The sequence below is a fragment of the Macaca mulatta genome, chromosome 4 (assembly GCF_049350105.2).
Source record: "Macaca mulatta isolate MMU2019108-1 chromosome 4, T2T-MMU8v2.0, whole genome shotgun sequence".
In the NCBI taxonomy this organism is placed as follows: domain Eukaryota; kingdom Metazoa; phylum Chordata; class Mammalia; order Primates; family Cercopithecidae; genus Macaca; species Macaca mulatta.
In genome coordinates this window covers 29,801,748-29,829,453 of record NC_133409.1, presented here as the reverse complement: position 1 = coordinate 29,829,453, position 27,706 = coordinate 29,801,748, and the positions used below count along the sequence as shown (strand labels likewise).

The 27,706-nt window shown below is 37.4% G+C and overlaps 1 protein-coding gene across 1 annotated transcript in view; it reads right to left on the bottom strand.

Annotated features, from left to right (window-relative positions):
* Positions 1-27,706, bottom strand: part of NKAIN2 (sodium/potassium transporting ATPase interacting 2) — a 1,029,637-nt gene that overhangs the window by 2,846 nt on the left and 999,085 nt on the right. Inside the window, exons 5-6 of the mRNA XM_001107707.5 lie at positions 25,224-25,284; positions 4,371-4,452 (exon numbers count right to left, since the gene is read on the bottom strand). Of these exons, the coding sequence (XP_001107707.3) occupies positions 4,371-4,452; positions 25,224-25,284 (143 nt within the window). The remainder of the gene's footprint in view (positions 1-4,370; positions 4,453-25,223; positions 25,285-27,706) is intronic.

The following is a 27,706-nucleotide window of genomic DNA, read 5'->3' as shown; positions in this document are numbered from 1 at the left end:
AGACATGGGATTTTTTTTTTTTTTTTTTTGACAGAGTCTAGCTCTGTCACCCAGGCTGGAGTGCAGACATGGGATTTTTTCTGTGCAGCAACTTGGTTGCTATTGGTTTGTTTCAACAACATTTACCAAACTGTAAGAAAAATATAATTAATATAATTAAAATCTTTCATTTTTAGATTAGTTATACATAATCTGAAAAATTACAAACCAAGAACAGTCACGCAACTTAAGAGGACTGTCTATTCGTTGTTTGCAAGAACTAAAACAGCTGTGACTGTAGGTCAGCAGTGTTTTCAAAGCTTTGTCCAGGATCTTGGCCACAGAAGATTTGCTGGGAACAGTGGGAGCCCCACAGCTAAAAGTGCATATTGCTTTTCAACATCTGTTTTCCTTCCAAGGAACAGCTTTTGTTTCCATTTGCTATATAATATTGTTAGGGTGTTTGAACTGGCCCCTGAAGTTAAATTACTCTTACTTTACAAGACATATTTATGGCAGGTTGACAGAAGGTACACGCTAAATGATAAAGACATAGGAGATGCTAAGTTCTCTGCCTCTCAGTAGGGGATGAGGTTTATAGGTGTGTCAGTTTTGGTTTTTCACTAGATTTTCAATAAACAGTGGCTCTCAGATGATTGGTTTTGTGGGCTATGAAGTTGAAAAGGCCCTTCATTTAACAGTGCATAATGTAAAATAAAAAAGAAATAAACAGAATGCAGAAAAGGGAGAGAGGCACAGCCGTGTATGGAAATGTGGCAGCTAAGTTAGTGGTAAGAATACAAACAAGCCAATTAAAAATCAGAATGTAATACCAGGTCAAACTCACAGTCTATTTAAGAATTTGGAAAGAACACTGACTGAAGGGGTCAGGAAAACCCGCAGATAATCATGGCTGCACCACTAACAAGTTGTGTGACTTTTGTTTTTGTTTTTTTGGGTTGAGTTTCCTCATCTGTAAAATAAAACCTTACTGTACTGGATCCAAGGTCTCCTATGGGATGTTTTGTGGAAGGGATGATTGGAGTATTTTGACTAGTAATTTTTAAATGTACCTTAAGTATACAAAACTTCCTAAATCAGAATTCCATTAAACATTTCATGACCAGTGAGACTTGAAAGTTCTGATACAATTTTACCACTCTCATGCAGGAAAGAGGAAAACAATATATTTTTTATAACTTTTAATTGGCATTTAAAGTGCTCTGTGGAACAAAATCATGGGAAGTTTTGTCCTCATGGAATTTAATTCTGGACAAAGGTATCTATCTTTGTAGAGTCTCTTCTTTAAAGCCCATTAGAATTATAAATGCTTGATTTGAATTTAATATATTAAATTGCATATAACTAGCATTCTCATGTTTATCTTTAGATAAGAGATTACATCTAATTTATTACAGCTTGATAATATTAATTGATCACTCATATTGGCCAATACAATAAAATATTATGTAATAATATTAGTAGCAAACAATTACAAACCTTCTAGATATTTTATTCTATTTTTTTTTTTTTTTTTTGAGACAGAACCTCGCTTTGTCACCCAGGCTGGAGTGCAGTGGCATGATCTTGGCTCACTGCAACCTCTGCCTCCCAGGTTCCACAGATTCTCCTGCCTCAGCCTCCCAAGTAACTGGAATTATAGGTGTGCACCACCACACCTGGCTAATTTTTGTATTTTTAGTAGAGATGGGGTTTCTCCATGTTGGCCAGGCTGGTCTCGAACTCCTGACCTCGGGTGATCCACCCACCTCAGCCTCCCAAAGTGCTAGGATTACAGGCGTGAACCACCGTGCCCGGCCATATTCTACTCTTGAGCACAAATATATTGATATATGTTACCTGAGTTTATATTATACATTAGCAGTCCTCAACCTTTTTGGCACCAGAGACTGCTTTTGTGGAAGACAATTTTCCCATAGCCCAGGGTTGGGGGGAATGGTTTTAGGATGAAACTGTTCCATCTCAGATCATCAGGCATTAGATTCTCATAAGGATCACAAAACCTAGATCCCTCACACATGCAGTTCACAATAAGGTTCGCACTGCTATGAGAATCTAATGCTGCTCCTAATCAGACAGGAGGCAGAGCTTAGGCAATAATGTTCCCTCACCTGCTGCTCACCTCCTGCTCTGTGCTCAGCTCCTAACAGGCCATGGGCCAGGACTATTCATGGCCCAGAGGACCGCTGTTATATATAATATACCATTTACAGAGGAGATCTTTTAGGAATGACTTATAGTATATATTACTTCTGACTTGATACAGCCTTTTCATGAGTGATGTTTATTAACATAAGCATTATTCTACCACTATGAATTATGTTTATTAAGCACTTACTATGTGACATGTCCTGTGTTTCATGTGCTTTAAATATATATTCTTTCGTATAATTTCAGAGCAATCAGATAAAGTCTGTATGCTGTCTCTATTTTGCAGGTGAGGAAACTTAGGCTTGGTAAAATTAAATAGAGTTATTCAAACAAAGTTACATGCCCGTGGTCGCAGGGAATTTAATCTCAGACAATATGCCTTCAGTAGGTCATCTTAACCACTATTCCTGATTGGTCTACCTTTTAAAATAGAACACTTTAGAGAATGTTACATAAAATATTGAAAAGAATGATAAGGAGTGTCAAGGATTGATCATGTTTTATTGTTTTTGTAGCTATCAAGAATCTTTCTGGGGGGATAGGGAAGGTTTGGCATGCATAGCAAACAACTGTAGTACATGGTGAAAGAAATAAAAGAGAAATATTAGAGGAGAAAAGATTAAGAAATGCTTCATAAAGGAATATATCTTAAGAAAATTCAAAGGATAGTGGGGTTTCAAAGAGTGGAATTTGGAAAAAGGATGGTGTTTGTTGTCTAGAGAACAGCATGAACAATTGGAAAAATACATATATTTGGATAAGGCAAGAGTTCTACTTTGGCTAGAAAAAAGTGGCTAAGGGGAGCTATCAGACTGTTTATGCTCTCAATAGATTATAAACTTCAGGAGGACAGGGCTAGTTCTTATTCATTACTACATTTTCCTAATATATCCAGCATCATCTGCATAGGGTTGGGACTCAGACGTTATTAAGAGTTGAAGATAAGAGATACTGTTTCAACAGTAGGTAATAGGGACTCCTTGATAGCTTTGAAGCAGGGAAGTGAAATCATCAGCGCAGTGCTTTAGGATAGTTAATTTGGCAGCCATATGGAGGATACATTGGAGGTTCTGAAATAAGGAAGAGACCGAAAAACTTAACAGGTCATACATTGCATGAATTAGGGCAGTGGTTGTGGGGATGTAAAAGAGGAAATGTGTAATACACTGTTTATAGACGCAATGCTTTGAATGAAGCAAAATTTTGGTTGACTTCTTAACTGCTGAAGTCTGTTTTGTGGGTGCTATTAGCAAATGATTTCAGAGAACTACAAGTGACACAAAGAAAAAGGCAGGCACAGTGCAAGATTATTCTTTTTTAAAAAAGAAGCTGAAAAGAGGGATGTTTAAAGATTAATTTCTTTGGAGGAGCAGTACTTACTCCCAAACTCCATTTATTATCCTATACACTAAAGATATTAAAAGGTAAAATGATTCAATGGTGGAGGACAACGACAACAAACACATATCTTCAAAGAGAAGTTCACATTTTAAAATGAATTGGAATCTTACTTTCTATTTTGATCTTCGCTTGCAATTCAGCATATCACTTGATGCTGATATATAGAATTTGTTATCAGTTGTTATCCAAGGGAATTTGCCTAAACACAGATATAAAAATCAGGCTCTGATTGTATGTCTGCTCTCTTGAGTGCTAGAGTTAAGGGTTCGATAAGTTTCAGTGTTAATGTTCCAGTCATTTTCACTTTTACATCAGAAAAATGATAGAGAAAGTGTATTACTCAGTTTTTTATTTTTTTAACACTACATATAACTTGGGTGAACCTATTATTTATCATCTAAATGAGAACTCTTTTGAGAATAATAATTATGCCAGGACAACCACTGTAAACTGAAACCAGAACATGTGGTTTATACATAATTACATATAACTGCCTACATTGTTATATAATTTTCAAAAACTACAACTTTTTGGCAACTCAAAGAAGTGGTAGATAATTAACACAGGCTTTTGAGCCATGTAGGTGATACTTATGTAAGACTAAAGGTCACTTTAGAAAAGACATTTCTTATAAGTCAAATAAGAAAAATTCATGGAAAAATGTTATTGAAACTATCCCAGTCAAAACAGTATTAATAGAAAAAATACTGGAAGTATGTAACTGAACAAAAGCTGCATGCCATTGATTTTGTATCATGATACAGTTACTTGATTGTCTTTAGTACCCCAGAAGAACACCTTCTAAGTAAAATACTTACATGTACATAGGCTGTAGTTGTAAATGAGATGTCTTCTGAGGCCCTTGATAGCCATAAGAGTCAAAGCCACCTATGAAATCAACTGAAAAGGGACAATTGTCTTCATTAGTTAGCTTTTCAGAAGAGATAAACATCCTTGATTGATCAAGGCCCCACACAGATTACTAATAAACCTTTTATTAGTAATAATCTATTAAACTTTTAAAAGTAACTAATTGCTAAGAAAAAAGAAATGGAAGAAATGATAGTTCCTTCAAGGTAGTGATTCCGCTGCCTCCCTCCCCCACCACTCATTGTAAGATTCAATTATTGCTTTACAAGAATCTATTCACTTGGTAGAAAAAAAATGATGTACTATTTTCAAATAACCAAGACCTAATTGGAGTAATAGAGTTAATTTACACAATGGAGATGCTATATGCCTTTTTGGTTAGTGTAGATTTTCTGTGACATGCTACAAAATGTTATAGCATCTAAATACAAACAATGACCACTCAAGTGCATGTATCTATCAGCAATCGCAGCACTAGTAATAATATTACATGTTATGGTTATCAAGCACACGGTACTATGGTGGAGGTCATGTAAATTAACTCAACATTGCTGTCCCTGCCAAATGTGGTTTACGATCTGAAACAATCAGAGGTAAACATGTGGAACGGTCTAACCAAATATTCAGATTCAATACATACTTAGCGATGTAAGATACAATAAGATATAATAAGAGTTACTGTGGCAGATTATATTTTCCAAACTGGCAGCAAGAGTATCTCCTATGTTACATGTTTTTACAATATGACTTTGACATTCCTCCTATACAATGGTTTGAGTATGTCTCTTCCTCTTGAACATGGGTAGCCCTTTCTGGCAGCTTTGACTATGCTATAAATGACACTATGGGGATTCTAAGGGTAGATCATAAAAGTATCATGCACTTTTCTCTTGCTCTTTTGGGATGTTCTCTCTTGGAACACAGCCATGATGCCACAAGGAAGCCCAAGCTAGCCTGCATGGAGAGATCAATGAAGGACCAATGGATAAGTGTTTCAGTAACAATACAACTAACGTATCAGCTGATAGCCAGTATCCAAACCCAGGTGTGGGAAATAAAATGCCTTTAAATCAGGGGTGTCTTTTGGCTTCCCTGGGCCACATTGGAAGAAGAAGAACTGTCTTGGGTCACACATAAAATACACTAATACTAACGATAGCTGGTGAGCTAAAAAAAATGCCAAAAAATGTCACAATGTTTTAAGAAAGTTTACAGATTTGTTTTAGGACTCATTCAAAGCTGTCCTGGGCTGCATATGGTCTGTGGGCTGTGGGTCGGACAAGTTTCCTTCAAATGATTCTAGACCCTCACTGTTGAGTCAGTTCAGTCTTGGTATCTTCCCAGCTCAGGTTTCTGACATCAGACAACAGAGGCAAGCCATCCCCTCTGTGCCTGTCTGAGTTATTAACCCACAGAACCTATGAGCGTAATAAATGGTTGCTTTATACCACTAAGTTTTGGCAGCAATGGTAACCGGAACAGTCCAGTCTAAAAGTACTGTGAAAAAGTTTAGTTTTTGTTTTTTCTTTTTCATTTGTGAATAAAGAGGTTTTAGAGTGGGGATAAAAGAAACAAAAGAACACAAGGTCAACAAAATAAGAGAAAGGAGAAAGAAAGTCAAATAGAGATAAGCAGAATGCCCTAGGACACCCATTCCTTTTTTTCTAGCATCTCCTTCTATTGGCTTACTTTGTCTAGTTATTCTCTTACTAATATTTGGGGTGCTACAGACAGAAACTGAAGCAGGGTGCAAAGTAACATAAAGTCCATGATGTCTGTGTAGTGGAGAAATCCTTTGTTTTCTCTTACAAAAAGACCTTATTTTTTTAGAGCAGTTTTAGGTTCACAGAAAAATGGAGCAGAAAGTACAGATAATTCCTGTATATTTCCTGCCCTGACACAAACACAACATCCCCCACTATCAATACCCTACACTAGAATGGTACATTTATTACAATCAGTGAACCTACACTGACACATTGTCATCATCCAAAGTCCATAGTTTACATTAATGTTTATTCTTGGTGGTGTACATTTTATGGGTTTTGATAAATGCATGACATGAATCTACCATTAGAGTATCATAATAGTTTCACTGACCTAAAATTCCCCTGTGCTCCTTCTAATCATCACTTCCTCCCCCAACCCCTGGCAATCACTGATCTTTTTGCTGTCTTTATAATTTTGCCTTCTACAGAATGTCATGTCATTGGACTCACACAGCATGTAGCCCTTTCTGGCTGGCTGCTTTCACCTAGTAATATGCATTTAAGATTCCACCAGGACTTTTCATGACTTGATAGTGCATTTCTTTTCTCATGGGAAACCCTTTTACTGAGGCAGAATGTCTCTTCTCATCCAAAGTGGAATGGTATAATGACAAAAACAGAGACCCTGATATTAGAAGGACCAGGGTTTAATTCTGCTTTTCCCTTTGCCACCTATGTGACCTTGGATAAACAACTTAACATTTCTTAAAATAGGAATTATCATATTTATCTCATACAATTTGTATGAGAATAAAGTGAGGAGTGTAGAGTCCTGGATGAGACATATGGTGTAAAAGAAGAAAATTAAGAGCCTCTCAAAAAATTCAAGATTTCTTTATAATTCTAAGCCATTCAGCATAGCAGAAAGAGAAGACAGAAAATTCTTAATTTAGGACAACTATAGAACCATAGCCAGTATTTTACAGGAAATGGATCAAAAGAGTGTGATCCTCTTTTGTCTTCTACATTGTACCTTAGCTAATACAAACAGTGCCAGAAGAACTATGTAATAATTACACAGTGACTCTATTTAAAGTTTGCACTTAAAAAAATTATTGACTGGGTGCAGTGGCTCATGCCTGTAATCCCAGCACTTTGGGAGGCCGAGGCGAATGGGTCACCTAAGGTCAGCAGTTCAAGACCAGCCTGGCCAACTTGGTGAAACCCTGTCTCTACTAAAAATACAAAAATTAGCTGGGCATGATGGCTCGCGTCTGTAATCCCAGCTACTCGGGAGGCTCAGGAGAATTGCTTGAACTCCAGAGGCAGAAGTTGCAGTGAGCTGAGATCATGCCATTGCACTCCAGCTGGGTGACAAGAGGGAAACTCTGTCTCAAATATATATATATAGTTTAAGACTGGGGATTTGTTGCAGATAGTGTCTACATTTCTGTTTATCTGGAAGGGCTGTTGTTGACAATGAGACTAAATTAATGACTAGTTTTCTAAGAGGTATTCACCGAGTTAGAGCTTCACTGCTCTGAGCTTCTCTCTTAGTAAGATGGTCTCTACCATGGTGGTGGAGAGTGGGTTACAATAGATCAAGATCATGGCAGACAGAAACAGTTAAGGTCTCCACTGAAATTGAGATCCAAGTCAAACTCAGGTTTATTAGTATTTTTACTGCTACTGCTGTTGTTGTTATTATCATTGTGTTAGTTTTGAAATATTTATTCACTTGTTTACAGGGATTTAGGGGGGATGGCAGAAAAAAACAAAACAAAACAAAAAAACAGATGATAATTACGAACCAAAGATCTTCGGATGAACCAAGGGATAATGTGAAGAAAATAAGATGAATCTTCAAGCCCAATGGATAGAATTAGGTCCAAAAATGGAAAGCAAAGCTTGAGTCAGAAGCAATGTAGACCTTCCAAAGACATGAGAAAAGGGAAATGAGGGTGTCCTGAGTCTGTGGTGCGAATGGAGCTTGAGTGGCCTGGGGCTTGCTCTTATTAACTATGATCTGTATGCTGTGTAGGTGGAGAGAGATGGCTTACAACTCCCAGATTAGGGAGGACAGCACTAAAGCTCTGATGGAAGGACTGTGATCATTCTGATTATTCGGACCATGCTGATGGCCTAGGTATGGAAGAAATTCCAACAGAAGGTGACCCAGAACCAAGATGAGAAAAGAAGCAGCTCTGAATGTAACCAGGCTGGATTTTTACCATTTCACTTGTGAGGGGGCATTCAAATTTAAATCAGGAGCAGAGGGCATATTTTCTATAGTTTATTTTACCTACATGCTTGAGTTCACAGCCAAGGAGATGGTGTACAGCAAATTTTCATGTGCACTTCTTCTCAGAAATTGTTTGGATGTCTTCCTAAAGACCCCAGAGAGAGGAATAGGAGATCAACTGGATCCAACCACTCATTATAGTTAAGATTATGGGGGTCAGCACAGGGAGACTTGATTCTTCTCACCTTTTACAGAAGGGTTCTTCAACCACATATGGAACTTTTTGGGGTGCCATGTAGATAGATAGAGAGGTAGAGGTGTTTTTTTCCTCTCAAAAATGGAATTAGTGGGGTTAGCTTACATTTTTAAGATACCCTTAATACCACTTTGTTCTGTTTTCAGTTTCTTTTACATAATGACATTTATTCAGGCTCTAAAGAGACTACTCATATTCTAAAACTTTTCTGAGCAATAAGGGTCATAAAATATTTGACAGATTTTTGTCCAAGTAATTTGGATGGCAGCTAGATGTTTGGGTCGTAACTTATCCCTGCATTATTTAGAAAAGAGTAACTTCTATCAATCAAGAATCTCCTTACATCCTTAAAAATAAACTACATTCCCCCAAATTGCAAAATACTTAATAGTTCATGAAGCCCTTTCAAGTGATATCATTTATCTTCACAAAATTACTTTGAGGTTGGTAAGAATAATTATCTTAATTTTACAAATCAATACAGATTTATTGAGTTTTATCCTGAGGCCACACAACATTTGAGGATGAGAGTAGAAACCAGGTATTCTATTTCCTTTGTACGTATATTGAAAAAGAGATTTCTGCATTTGACTTATGCCATTCTAGTACATTTTTCGAATGTTATCTACAGTGATCAAAAGCATCAAATCACGTTTTTATGTTCTTTCTAAGTTATTAATTTAACAAAAGTCTTAAGTAGTTGCTTTGAGTTCCCCTTTTGTTATTTGTTCTCCAGCATCTTTTACTCTGTTCTTTCTAGAAAATTTGCTCTTTATCTTCTTCCCATCTAATACTGTAAGAATCTACAGTATTAGATTATTCTTTGATTTAATATTGTAGAAATATTTGGATGTAAACAATGACTTATCAGAAATTACCTTTGCTGAATTTGCCAGTGATAGTTGCCAATGTGGTATTTTGGTTTTTGTTTTTGTAATGTATCTTTAAGAGGGTAGCATCCTTCAAGGTTTAGTTCACGCGCTCTGTGTCTGATAATTTATACAGGACACCAAATATGCATTTAAGCCATCCTTTCTTCTGAAAATTATTTATATTCTCATCCCCATCTTGTAGGACTGATAACGATGACGATTTTTAAAGTTATGAGAGATGTTTTCTTTCATGTGACTTGGCATATTGTCTGTGTAACTTCAATGCTTAACAGAAAATGTGAAAGACAGACAGGAAGTACTAAAAGCCTGAATTAGAATTAGGAGAATGAGAAAGGAAAGATGTCAATGAATTTGAGATGAATGGACAAAGAGGTAGAAAACATAGTTCATGGCAAGTTTTTTGAACATGGGGGAAAGGGAGGAAAAGAAAAGGTTCAAAGTTGAGTCTCAGAAATTTGTTTGCCGGGGGCATATTGCTGCTTTTAAAGAAAAAAACAGTGTCAAAAGGGAGTTGGTGTTTGGCTTTCTTTTAGAAATGTAGTATTTAAGTTATAAGTGGTACATCTAAGTGAAGAGATGCTTGGTATGCTTGGGACAGGTATGCTTGGGAAAAGGGAAATGTAACTGTAATTAGTGCAAGGGAAATTGGGGACTTGCTGGGATGTTAGAGATGAATTTCTTTCTCCTCACTCAGCTTTATTTTGCTTCATTGCAACCTATTTCTACCTGATGTATAAATCTGCTTGCTTATTTGTTGATTTCCTCCACTACTGTAATACAAGCTACAAGAGATTTACTGCTTTCTACTGTTTACCATGCTAGCCTCAGAACCCAGAACAGTGTCTGGCTCATGGAAGACACTCAATAGGTATTTACCAAATAAACTCTTACACCCTTTAGGCTGTAAAGGAAAATAAGGCAACTGATCGGAGCATGGAAGATGCTAGAAAAACTTCCAAGTGAAATTTGGCTGACTGCCAAGGCCTTGAATGATATAATAAAGACTTTTTATAGACAATCTACAAAGTTGTTACCTGGTGCCGTGAGATACACAACAGAAACTTTTTGGATACCAGTAGGAAGAAACCACCACTACATCCTCTTTGGCCAAAAGGAGTGGAAGGAAAGAGGTTAGGACATGCATTCGCATCAAAAGGACTCCAGTGAGATGGTCATTCATTGATGAATGCTATTGAGTGTTACAAATCTTGGTAATTGGTAGGAAGAACATTGTTTTCCTTCTGGCCAGTTTATAAAACCCTAAACAGAGGCACACGACTGGACTGAAGGTGGGAAAAAAAGGTACTTTCTTAATCTCTGCCGTTTTGGAGGGATTTGCATTTGGTTCTCTGAAGACAACTCAGGATTTTTTTTTTTTTAAAGAGCTATACTGAGGTATAATTGACATGCAAAACACTGCACATATTTAATGTGTGCAATTTGATAAGTTTGGACCTGTGCATACCTGTGAAACCTTTACCACAATCAAGGTAATAATATATCCATCACCTCCAAAAGACAACTTAGAATGCTATCATTTTCTTTGCAAGTGTATTTTCTTTTTGCCTTCATTTTCTTATCTACAGTGTGGGTATGTTTACATCTATTGACCTATGGGTGGGGGCAGTAGATGTACTGTAATAATTGCAGGTGCAATTATTTTAAATTTGTTAAGTGCCATATCAATTTAATAACTATGATTTAATAACATTAATGATAGTGGAATTTAGAAATTACCAAGTAAGATAAAAAAGCTTTTTGAATAAATATTCTTTGTAATATATATTTCCTGTTGTGAGCCTTTCTTTTATTCAAACCTTTTAATCCTGAACACTGAGTTCAGCAAACTTAAAACTGTTTTATTAAATACATGTTGGCAATGAGGTATTGTAATATAAAATTATCCCTTGGTGATTAATGACAAAGCCACTATTCAACATACTCCCTTTTGAAGACAGAGCTGTAAAAAACCATGACGGGAAAATTTAAAAGGCAGTTCATAGGAAGCTAAGCCTAAATATTTAGAATAACTCATTGAAAGACACTAAAATGTTTGATGTCTTTCAGTGAGTTTTTCTAAATACAAAGGAAATTAATAGGGCCTATGAAAATAGAGCATCTTTCCATTATTTCCATAGGTATAAATTCCAAGGGTACTTAGCTCCAGTAATACAAAAGAAACATAAAACATATCCAACCTTAAGCCAAATTGAAAAGAACCACTTTTTTCCCACTAAGCTCTAGTTGGTGGCAGGAATTCAAGCTGACCGTGTGAGCTTGAGGTGTTCGGTCTGGGCTAAAATCTCGGGATGGACTCTGAGCTATTTTTTTTTCCTGATAAGGAAAACACAATCCTTTATAGGAAGAGGTATTTTAGCCTGTTGTTGCCTGAAAGGTCACTAAAGTGTTATACCACAGAAGGTTTTTAGCAGGCGAAGCACACGTGGAATGAAATTAGAGTTATTAGCTAAATCACCGCCGATGCTTTGCTTCCTAACCTTGTTCATCAAATATGTTTTCTCAGGGTTTTAGTGCCTTATTTTTCAGTTTCCTTCTTACTTGTATCAGAAACAGATCTTTAATATTTGAAGCTTGGTAACACATTCACACATGCTAAACAATGAAAGTGAAAAGCAATAGGTATAATAGTATCATAATAAATAAAGTATATTGTTAGTTGAAAAATCACTTTAAGCTTTTGGTTCTAAAGGCCTAATAAAAAATGAAATATAAGTTCCACTTGATAAACTATTTTGTGTTGTTTTTCTTGTTCATATCTGCTACTTCTCAGTGAGGGTAGTGCCTTAGGTGAGATTATAAGAAACACATGATGGTTTTCTGCTGAGACTCGGATCTTTTTATCAGGTAGTCTTTTAATAATATAATGCCCGTACTTGATATATCATAATGCCACTACTTGATACATCATTGTAGAATCTGTTTGGTAGCATCAAGATGGGGGGATTTGGAGTCAGAAGACCTGTGCTCCGGTTGTGCCTTTACTTCTTACCAGCATTGGACCTATAAGTAGGTCAAAATTGCTCTGAGCCTTAATTTCTTCCTCTGTAAAGTGAGGATAATAAAGCAATTTCAGCTTCGAAGGGTTATTGAGAGAATCAGGTGTCATATGTGTGTAATACGTAGAAGCATGTATATTAAAAATACACTATGAATAGGATTGGGATCTCATCTCTTTTTAAAAAGGATTTATACAAAAGGAATGATTGGAATTATGCTTTAAAATGCACATTTAGGCTCTTTACTGAGACAATTAGCATTTCCAAGGGTAGGAGAATAGATGGAATAAGGCTCAAACGAGAGAATTTTGTATTAGAATTTACTAAAATTTTGTATAGAGTGACAAAAGTGTAGAAGACATCCACAGAAGCCGAGGAGACCAGAGGGAGGTCTATGGAGAGCCTTTAAATGCCCACTTAGTTAATTGTGATTTGACAAGCAACAGGAATAGCCTGTGTGACATAATGCAGAAGAAAAATAAGTTAATTTATATTTTTTAAAAATTACGTAGAACTGAATTTCCATATTTCAAATTCTTTTGGAAATGGCCTTGTATATTATGAGAAAGAACACAAATAATTTGGGGCTAGCCTTGTCTGTGGTCTATGAGGCTTTGCTGCATATGTGGGCAAAAGGAACTGTCCAATGAATGGTCAAGAATGAAGATCCTGAGAGCTCAGTGTCCTGGATCAGGCAAAACGACAGGCCAAAGCTTGGCGGATGGATTACTTTGTAGAGGAGAAGCTTACCTGTTCCTCTCAGGTTTGGGCAGGGTTGCAAGAAGACAAAAGAATAATTGCCAGTAGAGATTTGTTGAGGTTCTTGAGGGAAAATCAAAGAAGTTTCTGTTTGATAGATTTGACTTTTTCAGGTTTCAGTACTTGGTTTAAGGATCCTGGAAAGGTGTGGAACAGGTCCCGTGGCCAGAGTGCCGCTTTGTCAAACGCAGATGAATGAAAGCATGGTTGAGCTGGAGACAACACCCAGCTGAGTGTAGCAAGTACACATTTGCTGTTGGGTTTAGTTACTTTCTCCAGCAATGAGCAATCACCCAGGATTAGAAGTGGAGAAATTGAATCTGGGCATTGTCAGGAACAGATGTTGAAAATCCAAGCGTAAAGGATGTACAAGCAAGGAAGGAAACCAAGGATGCTGACAAGAACACTGCTGCCTTTGCTAATCCTGGAGATAGATAATGAGTAGGAAGACCCAAAGCATGAGAAAAACATAGGTTCAGGTGGAGGGAAGCTTCCAAATAAGGGTGAAGAAAACTTTTTCCAAGAGGGAGGCAGGAGAACAAGGAAAAAGAATAGGTAGGTGTTTACAGTCAGGCAGAAAATTCAGAACTGGACATCTTAGAGAAGCCTCTTTCCACCAAAATGAAGGTGATCCATGATGAAGGGAATGAAGGTGGCAGATGAAGGGAGTAGTGATGAGGGAGATGAGAACTAACAGGGTGGAGAAACTATAAAGCTAGAGTCAGAAAATTATGAATCTGATATCTTTTGAGGCTTTCAGTAAATGTAGAGAAGCATGTAATGAAGATTATGATGAAATAACTAAGGCAGCTTCCCCTTAAATGTGCCTGGGCTCACTTTGTGCCATGCCATTTGGATGGATTAGATTTTCCAGTCTTCATTTTGTTTTCCCCTGTTAGAATTGCTTTCAATTATATACGACATGTCTTTCAGATTTCAGAAATTGGAAGGAGCAGTTATTACAAGCTATAGGTGAGCTCTTTAGACATGATTGGGTATGTCTTCTCAGCTGACATCCAGAATATATTTAGAATCCACAGCCCATTTAAATGTAGGAATTTTAATTAGGGTTGTGGGTACATTAACATATGCATATTTAGGGAAATAAAAAATAAAACATGCGTGCTGTAATTACCTATTAGAGACATATTCTTTACCTCGTAATCTTTGCTAACATATTCTTTGTATCATTTTACAGTCTCCAGAAATGAAAATCACAAAACTCCTGAGCCTAAATTAATCATCTCCTTAGAACAACAGTAGCAATTTCAGGAAAGAGAATGTCCCACAGTTACTCTAACATTTTTATTGGTATTTGGGAAAGCTGAAACTAGATTTCCTATATCGAGTTCATGAAAAGAACTTAAGATCATTCCTGTGTGACTTATGGTGTACTTTTGGTCAATATCGATCCAAAAAGTAGTGCCTTTTAAAAAAGGCATGCCTGTCTTTGCTAAGTGCTACATCTAATTTATCCCTTAGGTTTCAGCTGAATCATCATGTCTTCAGTGAAGAATTCCCTTATCTTCTAAATGCATGAGTTCTTCTTGGGATCATTCCCATGGCACCTCCATCCCCTTTCCTTGTGTGAACTTTCATCACACTTTACTATAATTTCTCTTTCTCTTGTAAATTGTGTGACGGATTGTGGGCGCCATAAAGGCAAAGATGGTATCTGTTTGGTTCCCTGCTTTATCCCTAGTGACAACACATAGCCTACCACCCAGTAGTTGCTCAATAAATATTTGTTAAAAGAATCTGTCTCAGGTATCGCAGTGAAGTGACATGGAAAGTATTCTTCGAATCTTGACATCGATGTTCTGCTCCCAGTTCTGCCTCTAAATGATTGTTTAACTTTGAGCAAGTCAATTTGAGTGTCCCTTTCCTTAAATGTAAAATTAGGGGATTACAGTAGGTGACCACTAATACTCTTCATAACTTTATGATTATACACAATTCCATATTTCTGGGATTAGTTCACACACGAATGTTAGCAATATAATATTTAAAATGAGCAAATCCACAAAGGCAAAATGAATGGAAAAAAATCAGTGCAAAGGAGTTATTACCATCTGCTTGTTACTATTATGCATTGATTTTACTAAGTGAGTTTCCAGAAAGATTAGTTGCTGAAAATGGAAATTGGAAATTGAGGCATGAATGGGAAAACAGAATGATGAAAAAGTTGGGGACTTGGAGAGGAGAGTCGGGTTGACGGGTTTGGAGCCAACAGAAATACTGTCCCCTGTTCCATTTAATTCAATGGTGAAGGTGTATGGATGTGTGACTATGTGCTTCCCTTTGCAGTGCCACATTTGGGAATTCCTTTAACATCAGCTTCATTAGTTACAAAGGCAGCAATCCATATCCAATTTTCATTTTGTAGCAGGATTGTTAATGTATAAACTACACTCTTTGTTGAAAATATTTGCAATTAATCCTATAAACAAACAAACAAACAAGCAAATGCAAATGTTACACTGCCTGCCCCTGCCAACCCCGCTGACTCTGAGGTCTGGTCACCATTTATTATACTCAAAAATGAATTGAAATCCCCACTTTGGCCCTAACCTAATTTTCAAGTGATAATAGGCATGGATTCCCAGAAGCACTTTATGCCTCTTGATAGTAACATCCTAATTTCCTTTCCCGGTAAATGTTTTAAGTAAGATTTTAGCACCAAAGGAAATTAAACTTTAAGTTAATCGTAATTATAAAATGCCATCACTGATTTTTGTCTTCAGCCTAATTACTTTCTATTATTTAAACAAACCGCACCTCCTGTGAGTTTTAAGTTTGTTTCTCTTTCATTTCCTGACACACAAGGCCAACCAATCATAGCGGAGGCCTCCCTGAGTATCTTCTGCCAGAGCAGCCTCATTTAAATGTCACATAGGATTGAGGGTTTGTCTCCAGCTCACTTATTTCCAAGGCGCTCTTTCAGTAGCTAGGTGTAAGGCTGCTTCGCTCAGATGTTTTCGTTCTGCATACCTGGTGGCCATCCTTAGAGATCTAGTGTTTCCTAGTCCTCCTGCTGTTAAGAAGGAGACCTCTGAGCCCAGCCTTCTGTTTCTATGAGATGCCACTTCTAAAACTAAAGCAGAACTGGGCATAAGGAAGTGGGCAACGGCCAACATCATTCATCAAGAGTCTAACTTTGAATGTCATCTTCTCAGCTTGTCTCTGATTTGGAGGGCTTTTAAAGAGACTTCATTTTCCTGTGCCAGCTCTTTGTCTTGCTCTCATTTGTTCTTTGGAGATGGAACTAAAGGATCCCAGCGACTTCATTTTGTGAGCGTGTATGTCAACATTCTGCTGCAAGAATCACCTCACTTTTCTGCTACTTGAATGTTTTCTTTCTCATGTCATTATCCATGAGAAATTAGAGATAGATGGTGAGGAAGCTAGTCCACGACACCCACTGCTGGCAGGCTGTGGGGGTCTGCACCACTGGAAGAAGCAGAGTCAGCAAAATCAAAAGTTTCTGTTCATTCATTTCTATAAATGTCACTACTTGCTCCTCCTTTAAGTCACATGCTTTCTTTTTTATTAAGGCTATTAAAACAACATCAGTATTCTTCATCTGCTGGATAACTTCAGTTCACCCTGTCAGAAATATTCTTTGCATAAAAAATACCTCTTTTGTTACACCCCAGTTAAAGGCCCTCCTTTGCTTATCTGAATATTGTTACCTCTATATTGTTTTGTAGAAACAAAGCTCTGATTGTTCCTAATTAACAGAGGAGAGAGAATGAATCAGATTCTTTCCCCTCATATTCTTGACTTGGAAATATCAGATCTATTTAAAGATGAACATTGTGTGTGTGTGTGTGTGTGTGTACGAGTGAAAAGCAATATAGTATAATGGAGGAGATACGATATTATGAGAAAAGAGAGAAAATAAGAAGTGAATGTTGAAGAATCAGACTCAGTTTTGACCTGAATATATAATTTTAAAAATATAGCTTATGCGTTTTCTGTTAGATGATCACAAGAGGGAGCAATTTAATGGAAGGCTGAAAAACAAACCAGTGTTCACCAATCTGGGGAGACAATGTGAAAATTATTACATGTATCACTGTTGGAGAATGCTGTTGTCACTAATAGGAACTTGAATTTGATTGACAGGAGGAAAATTCATAGGTACCATCTGTCTCAGGTGTTGATCACTTAGTTTTATATATAGCAGCACATCTTTCTTCCTCTTGTTTAGAAAATGATAGGCACTTTATTCAAATTACTTATTCATTTACTTAGAATACATTGAATTCTAAGGAGATGTCATATTTCCTTGGCAGTTTCCATATAGGTCAAGAAATGTTTGTGGAGATCTAATTGATTCATTCATTTATTTTTCAAATACTTCCTGAGTCCTTTTCTAGGTTGGGGATATGGTAGATGCTAAGCATACAGTAGGGAACAAGACAGGGGTGAATCCTGATGATGTCTCCTATTATTCTTCCATCCTGAGTGAGTGAGTGTGTACTGCATTTGAATGTTGGAAGGTCATGAATGAGTTAGTGACTTTGAGCAAGTCATTTGATCTTCCTTGGCCTATAAAATTAAAGTGCTGAAATAGAGCAGTTGGCTGGTTTCCATCATTTTAAACCCTGTACAACTCATAATTCAAAACAAATCATAAACAGAACAAACAGATATAAAATTAAATAAATGCAGAACTTCTGTGCTTTGGTTTGGGGGGAATGGTAAGGAAAGGTGAAAGATGACACCTTTTTTCACCTTGGCCCCACTGGGATTCTGTAGGCACAGTGAGAGATTAGTGGAGTGCAAAGCCTGGGTCTGCAGGCTTTGTGATCCTGTTCAGAGATGAGAAAATAAATACCAAGTTTTGGTTTAGTGGGAAACTGGCAGATGTGGAGAAAATGTGTTCACTCAGTCACCATCAAATTCATAAGACAAATGTTATAAAGAGAAGATAAATTAGTAAGATACTAAGATTATGTTACATTTTATTTGATTGCTTCAGAATGATGCCAGATAAGTAAAATAAACATATTCTCACAACTTTGCCTGTCAACCTGGCAGCCAGGAACTTGGCAACTTTTCTGAACTTCTTATCATCCCCTCTTAGGTTATGTTTGGAGAGTGATTTATAAACGTGAAAGAAAGCTCAGACTACCAAACAGAATGCATGAAATAGCCCTAACGATCAGATGGGAGGAATGCAGTTAGATGATAGATAGATAGATAGATAGATAGATAGATAGATAGATAGATAGATAAGAAGAAAGGAAGAAAAGAAGAGAGAATGAAAGGAAGGAAAAAGGGAAAGAAGGAAGGAAGGAAAGAAGGAAGGAAGGAAGGAAGGAAGGAAGGAAGGAAGGAAAGAAGGAAGGAAGGAAAGAAGGAAAGAAGGAAGGCAGGCAGGCACATAATATACCAAAATTTGAACTGAGTATCAGAACCCAGAATTATGAGGTTATTTTAATTTTCCTTTTTTATTTATCTGTATTGTCTATGCTTTCTGCGTTCCCTTATAGACAGGAAGTAACAGATTTTTTTTCAAGGGGAAATAGTTCTCCCTGCTCCCATGTTTACCCACCCCCATGGTTGAGAGTGTAAGATTGTGCTCAGAGAACTGCATTCAAATTCAATGATCCTGACAAACTGGAGAAATGATAAAAACATACAGAATGGAATTCAATACACAGACGTGTAGGCCAGCAGGTTTTAGAAGAAAAATCAAACAAAAATAACAGAAAATTATTAGCCCCAGAGAAGTGAATAATTTCCTGTGGTTTTCTTTTCAAATGAAAGATTCAATAAATCAATTGTGACTTTTATCCCAAGGCCAGTTGATTTTGAGGAATTCGGGACAGGTTTTGACACATTTGTGCTTGGCTGGTGTAAATGTGCATGTGTCTAACTCCAAGTTTAAGCATCTTGAATTCATTTTTCAGCATTGCTTTCAAAATAAGTCCCTTAGGATATTATTTTTTAAATGATATTCCATGTCTCTTTCCAGATGATTTCAACATTTAACAACATTTGCAAATACACTGAATCTCTTTCAGCAAAGAGAATGACTGCTTAGTAAAATGAACCCATTTGCTAGAAGACCAACATTTAGTTTTAGTTTAACTATTAAACCAATGATTTATAAGAACACATAATAAAAATTGAGAAGTCATATGATTTTTTTTTTTTTTTTGCTATCATGGATTAGCAATATTTGCAATGGCTGCATGGCTTCCTTTTAATCGTCACATCTAACAATGCTAATTAAGCACCGAGGACAATTTCTGGTTCCATCACTGTGAGTGGGCATCTGACTGCAGTGGGGAAAACCCGAGGATGAAGTGAGACAGAAGAGCTACATTTATAATAAAAGGCACACCCGACCAGGAATCTCCAAACATTTTCTTTCTTTCACAGAATAGTGTAGAAGAGAACAAGCAGAGGGGAATAGAAGACGGGAGGCCATAAGGAAAACTCTGCATGGCTGGTGACAGATGAGACAGCAGAGAGCCCTGCCACAAAGACAGCACAGCCAGATGCCTGCTTTCCTGGAGAAAGCCTTTTCTCCCAAGATGTATCACTGCCTTTTCATGAACAAATATATAAAAGTACGTTGTGAAGGTAGCCCACTCAAATAGGGTTCTAAGGTCAAGCCACATCCTCTAGAGCAGGGGCCTCAGCTTTCATCCTGGTGAGAAGCTACTCATCTAGAGGCGGATCACCCCACAGCAGGAGATGCTGAGCGGGAATTCCTGCCTGGTGGCAGTGAGTATGGAGCTGACTTGGCAGCAATACAGCCCTGAAGCCTCTTACCCACAGGCATCTGATGGGCCAGTGAGCTGCATCTATCCTCAATCTGTGCCGTACATATATTTTCAAATGTCCAGGACACACGTGGAGTGTGTGTGCATGTGTGTGTATTTGGATGTGGACTGAATTATGATCCTCCTCAAATTCATATGTTGAAGGTCTAACTCCTAATATGCCTGACTGTACTTGGAAATTGGCCCTTTGAAGAGGTAATGAAGGTTAAATGGGGTCATAAGGATAGGGCCCCAATCCAACAGAAAGTGCCGTCTACAAGACAAAGACAGAGGCCTCAGGATAAACCAAACCTGAGGTTTCTAACACCTAGACTTTGGAAAGCAAATTGCTGTTGTTTAAGCCACTATGTCTGTTGTATGTTTTTATGGCATCCGTAGCTAACTCATGGCGGAAGGAGTGTCACATCTAATTTGGGATCTCTGCTCTGAGGGTGGCTGTCATCTCCTGGTAGGCACAGCAGATGGCAGTGGTGCCCTGTGAGTCTGCACAACCCTCTGGCCTGCCAAGCTGTGGCTCCGGCTTAGATAACTAAAGGGTTAGAGATGTAAACTTCAAGGTCCAGATTTTTTTTCAATGGAAAAAAACAAAAACCCTTGCAATATAGTGTCTACTATGATCTAAATGTTAGTGTCCCTCCCCAATTCGTATTTTGAAACATAATCACCAACATAATGGTGTTAGGAGGTAGGGCCTGTAGGAAGTGGTTATGTCACGACAGTGGAGCCCTCAGAAATGGGATTATTAACCTTTTAAAAGAGGCCCCAGAGGGCTGCCTTGCCCCTTTTCACATGTGAGGTTACAGCAAGAAGGTATCACCTATGAGCAAGGAAACCAGCCCTCACTAGAAGCCATATCTTCTGGTGCCTTGATGGACTTTCCAGCCTGTAAACTGTGAGAAATAAATTTCTGTCATTTATAAGACACCCTACTTATAATATTTTGCTATAGTACCCCAAGGGAACTAAAACAGTATCTCTACAAATATTAATCAAACTGGACTCTAGAAGAGTAATGAGATACTGCTTAAAAGGATACATAAGGGAAAAAATTCTCAGGTGTTTGATGTTCATGAGCCTCTCTGTTTCAATGACGATTTACTGCTATTTCATTGCGTGTAGGCTCGAGTCTTTGCGCATTGAGCTCAAACCCTCTCCATTGCTTCCTGGAGGTTTCTACCTCTTTCCTCTGAAGTTTCCTGGATACACCTGTTGCTGTGAGGCTGAGGTATCAGAACTGAGCACATAACTGATTAGCTTCATGTCGACTTCAAGAATATTTTATCCAGTTGCCATCATTGGGCCCTTATCTCCACAGTCGTTCTAAGCACTAGCTACTGAACCAAAGCTGTCCTCTGTTCCTTATAAGGCTCTTAATAATGGAAACTTAACCAATTTGGCAAGCAGGTAGCTAGCACCTACTCTTGACACTATGCTTCATTGCGAAAAATGATGCGTTATTGCAAATCCACAGTGGGTAAAAATAGGCACATAGGGACCCTCTCAGTGTTTGCATGTATATTAAACCCCTCCCAAGTTTCAGGGTTTGTTTGAGAGTGGTTTTATTTTAACCTTTCACCAAACTTTTTAAGGATCGGGATAATTTTTATAATATAATTACCAAAATTACACAGAAAAGTCAAACCTAGTTTACTCGATGGATTGGAAGTCATATGTCCAGGCAGTGTCTGAGGATGGACATCAGGCAAGTGATCATATATGGAGAATATCAACCCAAAGCACTGTAACCAAAAGATACTCATAACTGTCTAGGTGTGAATGACTACAAGTAAATGAACCTAACCTAAAGTCACCGAAGACCACTGGACAGAGAGCCAGTCCAAATGAGCATGTCCTCCCACCTGTTTACTAGTCCCATGAACATCTGAGATAAGCGTCAGTCTACTTGTATATAAAAATTTTAAAAAGAGTTCATATTTTGCCCACTGAGCAATAAGACTAACATGATAAAACTTGTCTTTGAGAAGTCTACTTGTGTTTTGGATTAATAAAGGCAGATGTGGTGTTGTGGTCAAGATACACATAAAGACATATATGTTATTTTTTGGAGTCTTTTGGGGGAAAAAGCTTATTAGATGCTTGAGAGATAACTTGATCTTCCAACAGATATTGGTGACTTTGAATCTCCTTGAATTTACATCGCTTTGGCCAAAACTTGGTTTAGCACAGAATTCCCTTAGAAGAATTCTCCGGAATATTAAGTGCTTTTTTATAGAGGCGGCCGGCGGCGGGGAGTGGGGTTGGTGAAAAACAGGAGTCCTGTGTTCAAATATTTTGGGAGACTTGCATTAATAATACTTTTAATTTCTATAAATTGATGCTTTAACATCTACAAAATGACCACTAGCTGTTTCCAAGTAAGCCCTGACTCACCTCCAAAAAACATATGAAGACTTTAGATAGCCCTAAACCTATGCGTTAACAGTCACAGTGGACATGAATTTCATGGGGCACCACTTTGTAACACAGTTAACCTGTCCTAATAAACCTTCCTACCCTGCCTCATCCATTTCTTCTTGTAGGACTCGAACTAAAGGTTCGGCTCTCTCTCTGCCTCCTGACTGACCCCACTCCTGCCACTGTGGGGCATATGGTATTCTCCCGGGGGAACTGTGGGTATAATCAAGCTGTAGAACTCTTTCTGGTTCTTCTCTTTGATCTGTGTCTGGCCTCAAGGTAATATAGTTAAAACAAAACTGTGGGTTAGAAAAAAAAAAATGGACATACTTCTTTCTGGCAGTACTCTTAGAAATGTTAATATATAAATGTGCATTCTAAATTTTCAGTGTCAACCTTACTTGGCTTTGGAATTTTTTTTTTTTCTTTTTTTTGAGCAGTATGTCTTGTGGAACTAGCATTTCTGAGATCTCCTTTGAGAGGTGCTATTCTGCCGAAATGCTGATTATGCATGTAGGAGACATGGTATGTCAGTAAGTATTGTCTGAAGATAAAAATGCACTGGTATCGTTGTGAAATGAAATCAAACAACATAGCCCAGAGAAAGCCCAACTTCCATATGAAAATTAACTGGGGACTTCCCCTCCATCAGGGATTTGGCACACAGACACTGAATGGTAATATCTCAACGAACTTACATAGTGTATGTGGTCCACGCATTTTAAAATCCATATATATTTTGCCCTTTCTAATCTTTGAATAAATCTTTTCTGTATAAGGCAAGTGCTTACTGGATGTCTTCTCTAATATAGGCGCTAGGCACTTCAAACTCAACCTGTGCAAACTGAACTAGTGATCTTATTCCCACTTTTCTTCCCAAGTGGCAATTCCATCTACCCATTCACTTGCATCAGACACCCAGGAATCTAACAGTCTCCTCCTTTTCCCTTATCACAGTACCCACCACTGCCCACTAATCATGTCATTTTGGCATGTCTCATGGCACACCTATCCTCTCTATCTCCAATACCGATCCTTGTCCAGATTCACATTATCTCATGTCTCACTTTCATGGTGTCTTAACTAGTTCTCTTCCCTAATCTTTCCCCCTCTTGAGTCTCTTCTTTATAATGATGCTAATGTATTTTTTCTAAAGAACGTTTTTGATTGTGTTATTCTCTTTTATAAGCTATCTGCCCTTTGATCTGTGATTGTATTATATAGAGCTCAAACTCCTTAATCTTTCATACCCACTTTTCTACTATCTCATTCATACATGTTTTTCCAATTTTCTCCAGCTGTCTACCTGTAGCACAGGAAACAAATTCAGTCACATTAATCTGGCCGTGATGTGCTTTTTCACCTTTTGCCTGGGACCACCCCTCGCTTCCATACCGGCAACACAGTAAAGATCTATTCATCTTTTGAGATCAAGCTCAAAAGTGTTCTCTATGACCCTTCTCCTGATCTCTTTCTTCTCTTTACCCACAGCATGCACTACAGAGTTTCATACTTGTTTGCTCATATGTTTGTTTTACCTACTAGTTGGCAAGTTCCTAGAGGTAAAATATTATGTGTGAATCATCCTAAAATCTCCAAAGGCTCACATAGCACTTAAAACACTAAGGAATATTTTATAAATGCTTATTTAGTGAAAGGACCATTTTTCCTTTTATATATGAAATAAATTATAAACTATATACTTCTGATTTTATATCATGTATGAGTATGATTGAAAAGTGCCTCTTCTAAATTAATCACTTGATATTGCCTCTTCCTTTCTAGTATAATTGGAAAGGGAAGAAGAAACATATATTTATCTTTGGATGTTTTCCTCAAATCATCATATTCTCACCTTCCTCTTTCCTTACTGTTTCAAACACCCAATATTATAAATATTTTTTGAAACCAAGAAAAATGATTCCCAATTCTGATTTTTCCTCTGAGTAAATGTAACTACATGGGCAATTATCCATTATAGTACCCACAGAGAATAGAAGTACTTTCCCCAATTCTCCTATTTTAGATCCTTAGGGGCAGGGATGGAATAAAACCTTCTACCCTCCATGTTTTGGAGAGCAGACAATGACAGAGCCCTGGGAGGATTGTAAGAGTGTACTGTGATCTAAACTCTGGATCAAGCAATACGTCTCAATGTTGAGCCTTTGACATAGTTAGAGTTCTAGTCATTTGTATCAAATAGTAGGAACGAAAAGGACAGATGGACATTTGATTTCCTAAAGACAATTCTCTGAATTAATCTGAAGTCAGTTTCCATAAGAATCTTAGCAACTACTACAAATTGTTGATTTTGGGGATTTGTAGTCTTGGGTGAAACTGGTTAGTTATCAATACCTAACAAAGGGATCATAAAAAGAGAACGGTCAAGTTAGCCACATTTTAAAATCTTTTCCATCTCCAATCTCCCCTCTCTGTTCCCTACTAGAATTTTTTATAAGAGGAAAGGATTTTTAAAAGCCCTTCAAAGAAAAGAAAGAAGTTATGTTTTCAAAATGGGTGCTTCTCCATTCTTCACTTTGCTGGATACTGTTATGATAAACACTTTGGTCTGATGGGCACAAAAGGCTTATTCTCCATTCTAATGCTGTGTTGTGGGATCTTGTCTGAGGAATAGGAAGGCTAGGTAGGAGACAGTAAAGAAGATGCTTTGAATTTGAAAGAAACAGAATAGAGCTTTAATACTTACAGCTGTCCTCTTCTTCAGTTATACATTTCACAACATAACAGGCGTAGATGAAACCTGCCAGCTGAAACAAAACAGAGATGCTTTAGACATCAGACAAAGGCACCAAAACCAGACCTCACTGGGGAGTGACTTTTCAAAGTTAGGCAGTTTACAACCAGACTTAGGGCTCCAACATGGCTCATTGGACTGGATCTTGACTCCAGTGTGGACTCCTGATTCAAATGATGTTCATCTGTGTTGTAAATAAACATATCACTCTGTTTTTCTCCGACCTGTGTTTACGTGTAAGATTTGTTAATTGCCAAGCAATCTAAAATAAATTATTTTCAGTACAGAAAAAGACTTATGACGATTCACTAGTGGATTAACATTTGCATTTGTGCCAATCAACTTTTAGTTTACTTTTCATTAGCTCAGTACCTAAGATTCTAAAACATGGACTCTCACAGACCATCAGAAAAATGCTTTGAGGGAAAAACATTAAGGTGATTCTGTGGTTTGTTGCATGGGCTCTTTGTAAGTAAGGAAGACTCAGATCTGTAACAGGAACCAGAGCATACTGAGTATGATTAAGACAATATGCTACAGAGAAGTGATGAGATAGACACCTATAAGTAGGGAGTATCATCAAAATGCATTGAATATGGCATTACACACATCACATTCTCTTTTCTGAAACACTACAAAAAGGTCTGTGTGCTTGTAAAGGAGCACAACAAAGCCATTTGATCTCTCTATTTTTTCAGATTGGGTGTTTTTGTATTCCTTCCTACTAGTACAATATTTATTTAGTCAATTTATGAACACTAATCAAAAGAAAAAAATATAATTTCTGGATAAGTAGAAGACTATTTGTTTTCTTTTTTTGCAAATTGATCTAGTTTGGAGGAATCCTTAAAGGTATGTCCTTAAAACAGTGATGAAGATTATTCACAACAACGTTTCAGACAGACATTGATCTGGCTGAGGACCGACCCCACACAATAATATTTAGTGTGGGGAAGAAAACATTAGGAAAAGCTGCAGTCTTCAATCAGGAAGTGAAAGCACGGGAAAAAAAGGAACTACCGCGACAAGCCTAATGAAGTTGTTTTTCATTAGGTGACAGATAGTGATCTTCTGGAGGATGTGAGGGGAACATCTTAAGTCAAAGGCTACACTAATAGTTATTTAATGAGCGCAGAACTATTAGGAGACAAAGCGGTCTCTGGTGAAAAGAAACTTTCAAGTCCCTAATTTGGACTTGAGAGAGAAAGCACATTCTGGCAGATTCTAGTTATCTTCCAAAAAGAACTGGCATAGGATAAAACAGCGGTCATTCCTGGACAATAGAGGAAGCAGCAGTGACCACATTTGGGGAGGCAGAGTTGAAGGAAAAAGACTTATGTAACACTTCATACACTTTTGTTTTTAGATCCTGGAGGAGAGGGAATGGATACTCTCGGCCCTCTCTACCCCCAACTGTAGTATCTGCACCAGTATACATCATAGAGAGTCAAAAATAAATACCACTGATGCTATATCAGAAGACTGAGTTTTCTTTTTAAGAAATATTTTAGAAAACTCATCAAATCAGCATGTTTCTCTTTGAATTATATGTTGCTATTGGCAATAAGATAGTGATAGTAAGAACCACTTCTTTATATAATAGAATCATCAAGGTCTTTGTTTTTATGGGACTTATTTTTAAAGTTCAGAGTACTAATTAAAAACCAATGTCTCCTATTTGGCTTTAGCAAAGATTTTGATTTATCCAAACTCAAATCACATAGTGATTTGAGGATTTCATGAGTACTGGAAAAATAGAGACTATACTAACACATCTTGATCTTTCATCCAACAGGACCCATGAAAATGCTCTTTTTATGGAGTAAGCCAGTCCCATGGGTGCTTGACATTGGTACTTGGATCTGGCTGTGTCTAAGTAAAGAGCCTATGGGTGTGGTTAAATCTCCTTGGTATTGCTTATAGCTTCACTTCTTCCTCCACATTGAGTTCTTACTATATGTCGCTAAATGTTACAGGTTTATCAGTAGTTTTCCTCTTCTTTTCAGTGTTAAATGCTTATTAAATTATTTGTAAAGCAATTTGTCCTAATTACAAACTGTTTTAAAAAAATTCTTACTCATCACTTCATTTCTTTGAAATGAATATCTAGGTAATAAGCATCGATACATTCTGAGATTCATGGCCAATAAGTTTAAACTTCTCATTAAAGTGTCAGTAGATTCTTGATTATTAAGTGTACTCTCCCAGAATGCAGCTAAGGCACTGCATTCTGCTTACCAATGATCTTTTAATTATATTCATTTTCATTCTTTAACTATCTGGGGAGCTCCTTTGATATAAAAGTAAATCCCGCTGCATTTTTTACAAAAGCTTGCTGATTAAGAGAACTTTAGCTTTTAAATTGGTCACCTCTAACTACAAATGGAAATTTGTGTTCCCCAAATTAATCAAGATTCATAAACTCTGCTATCTTC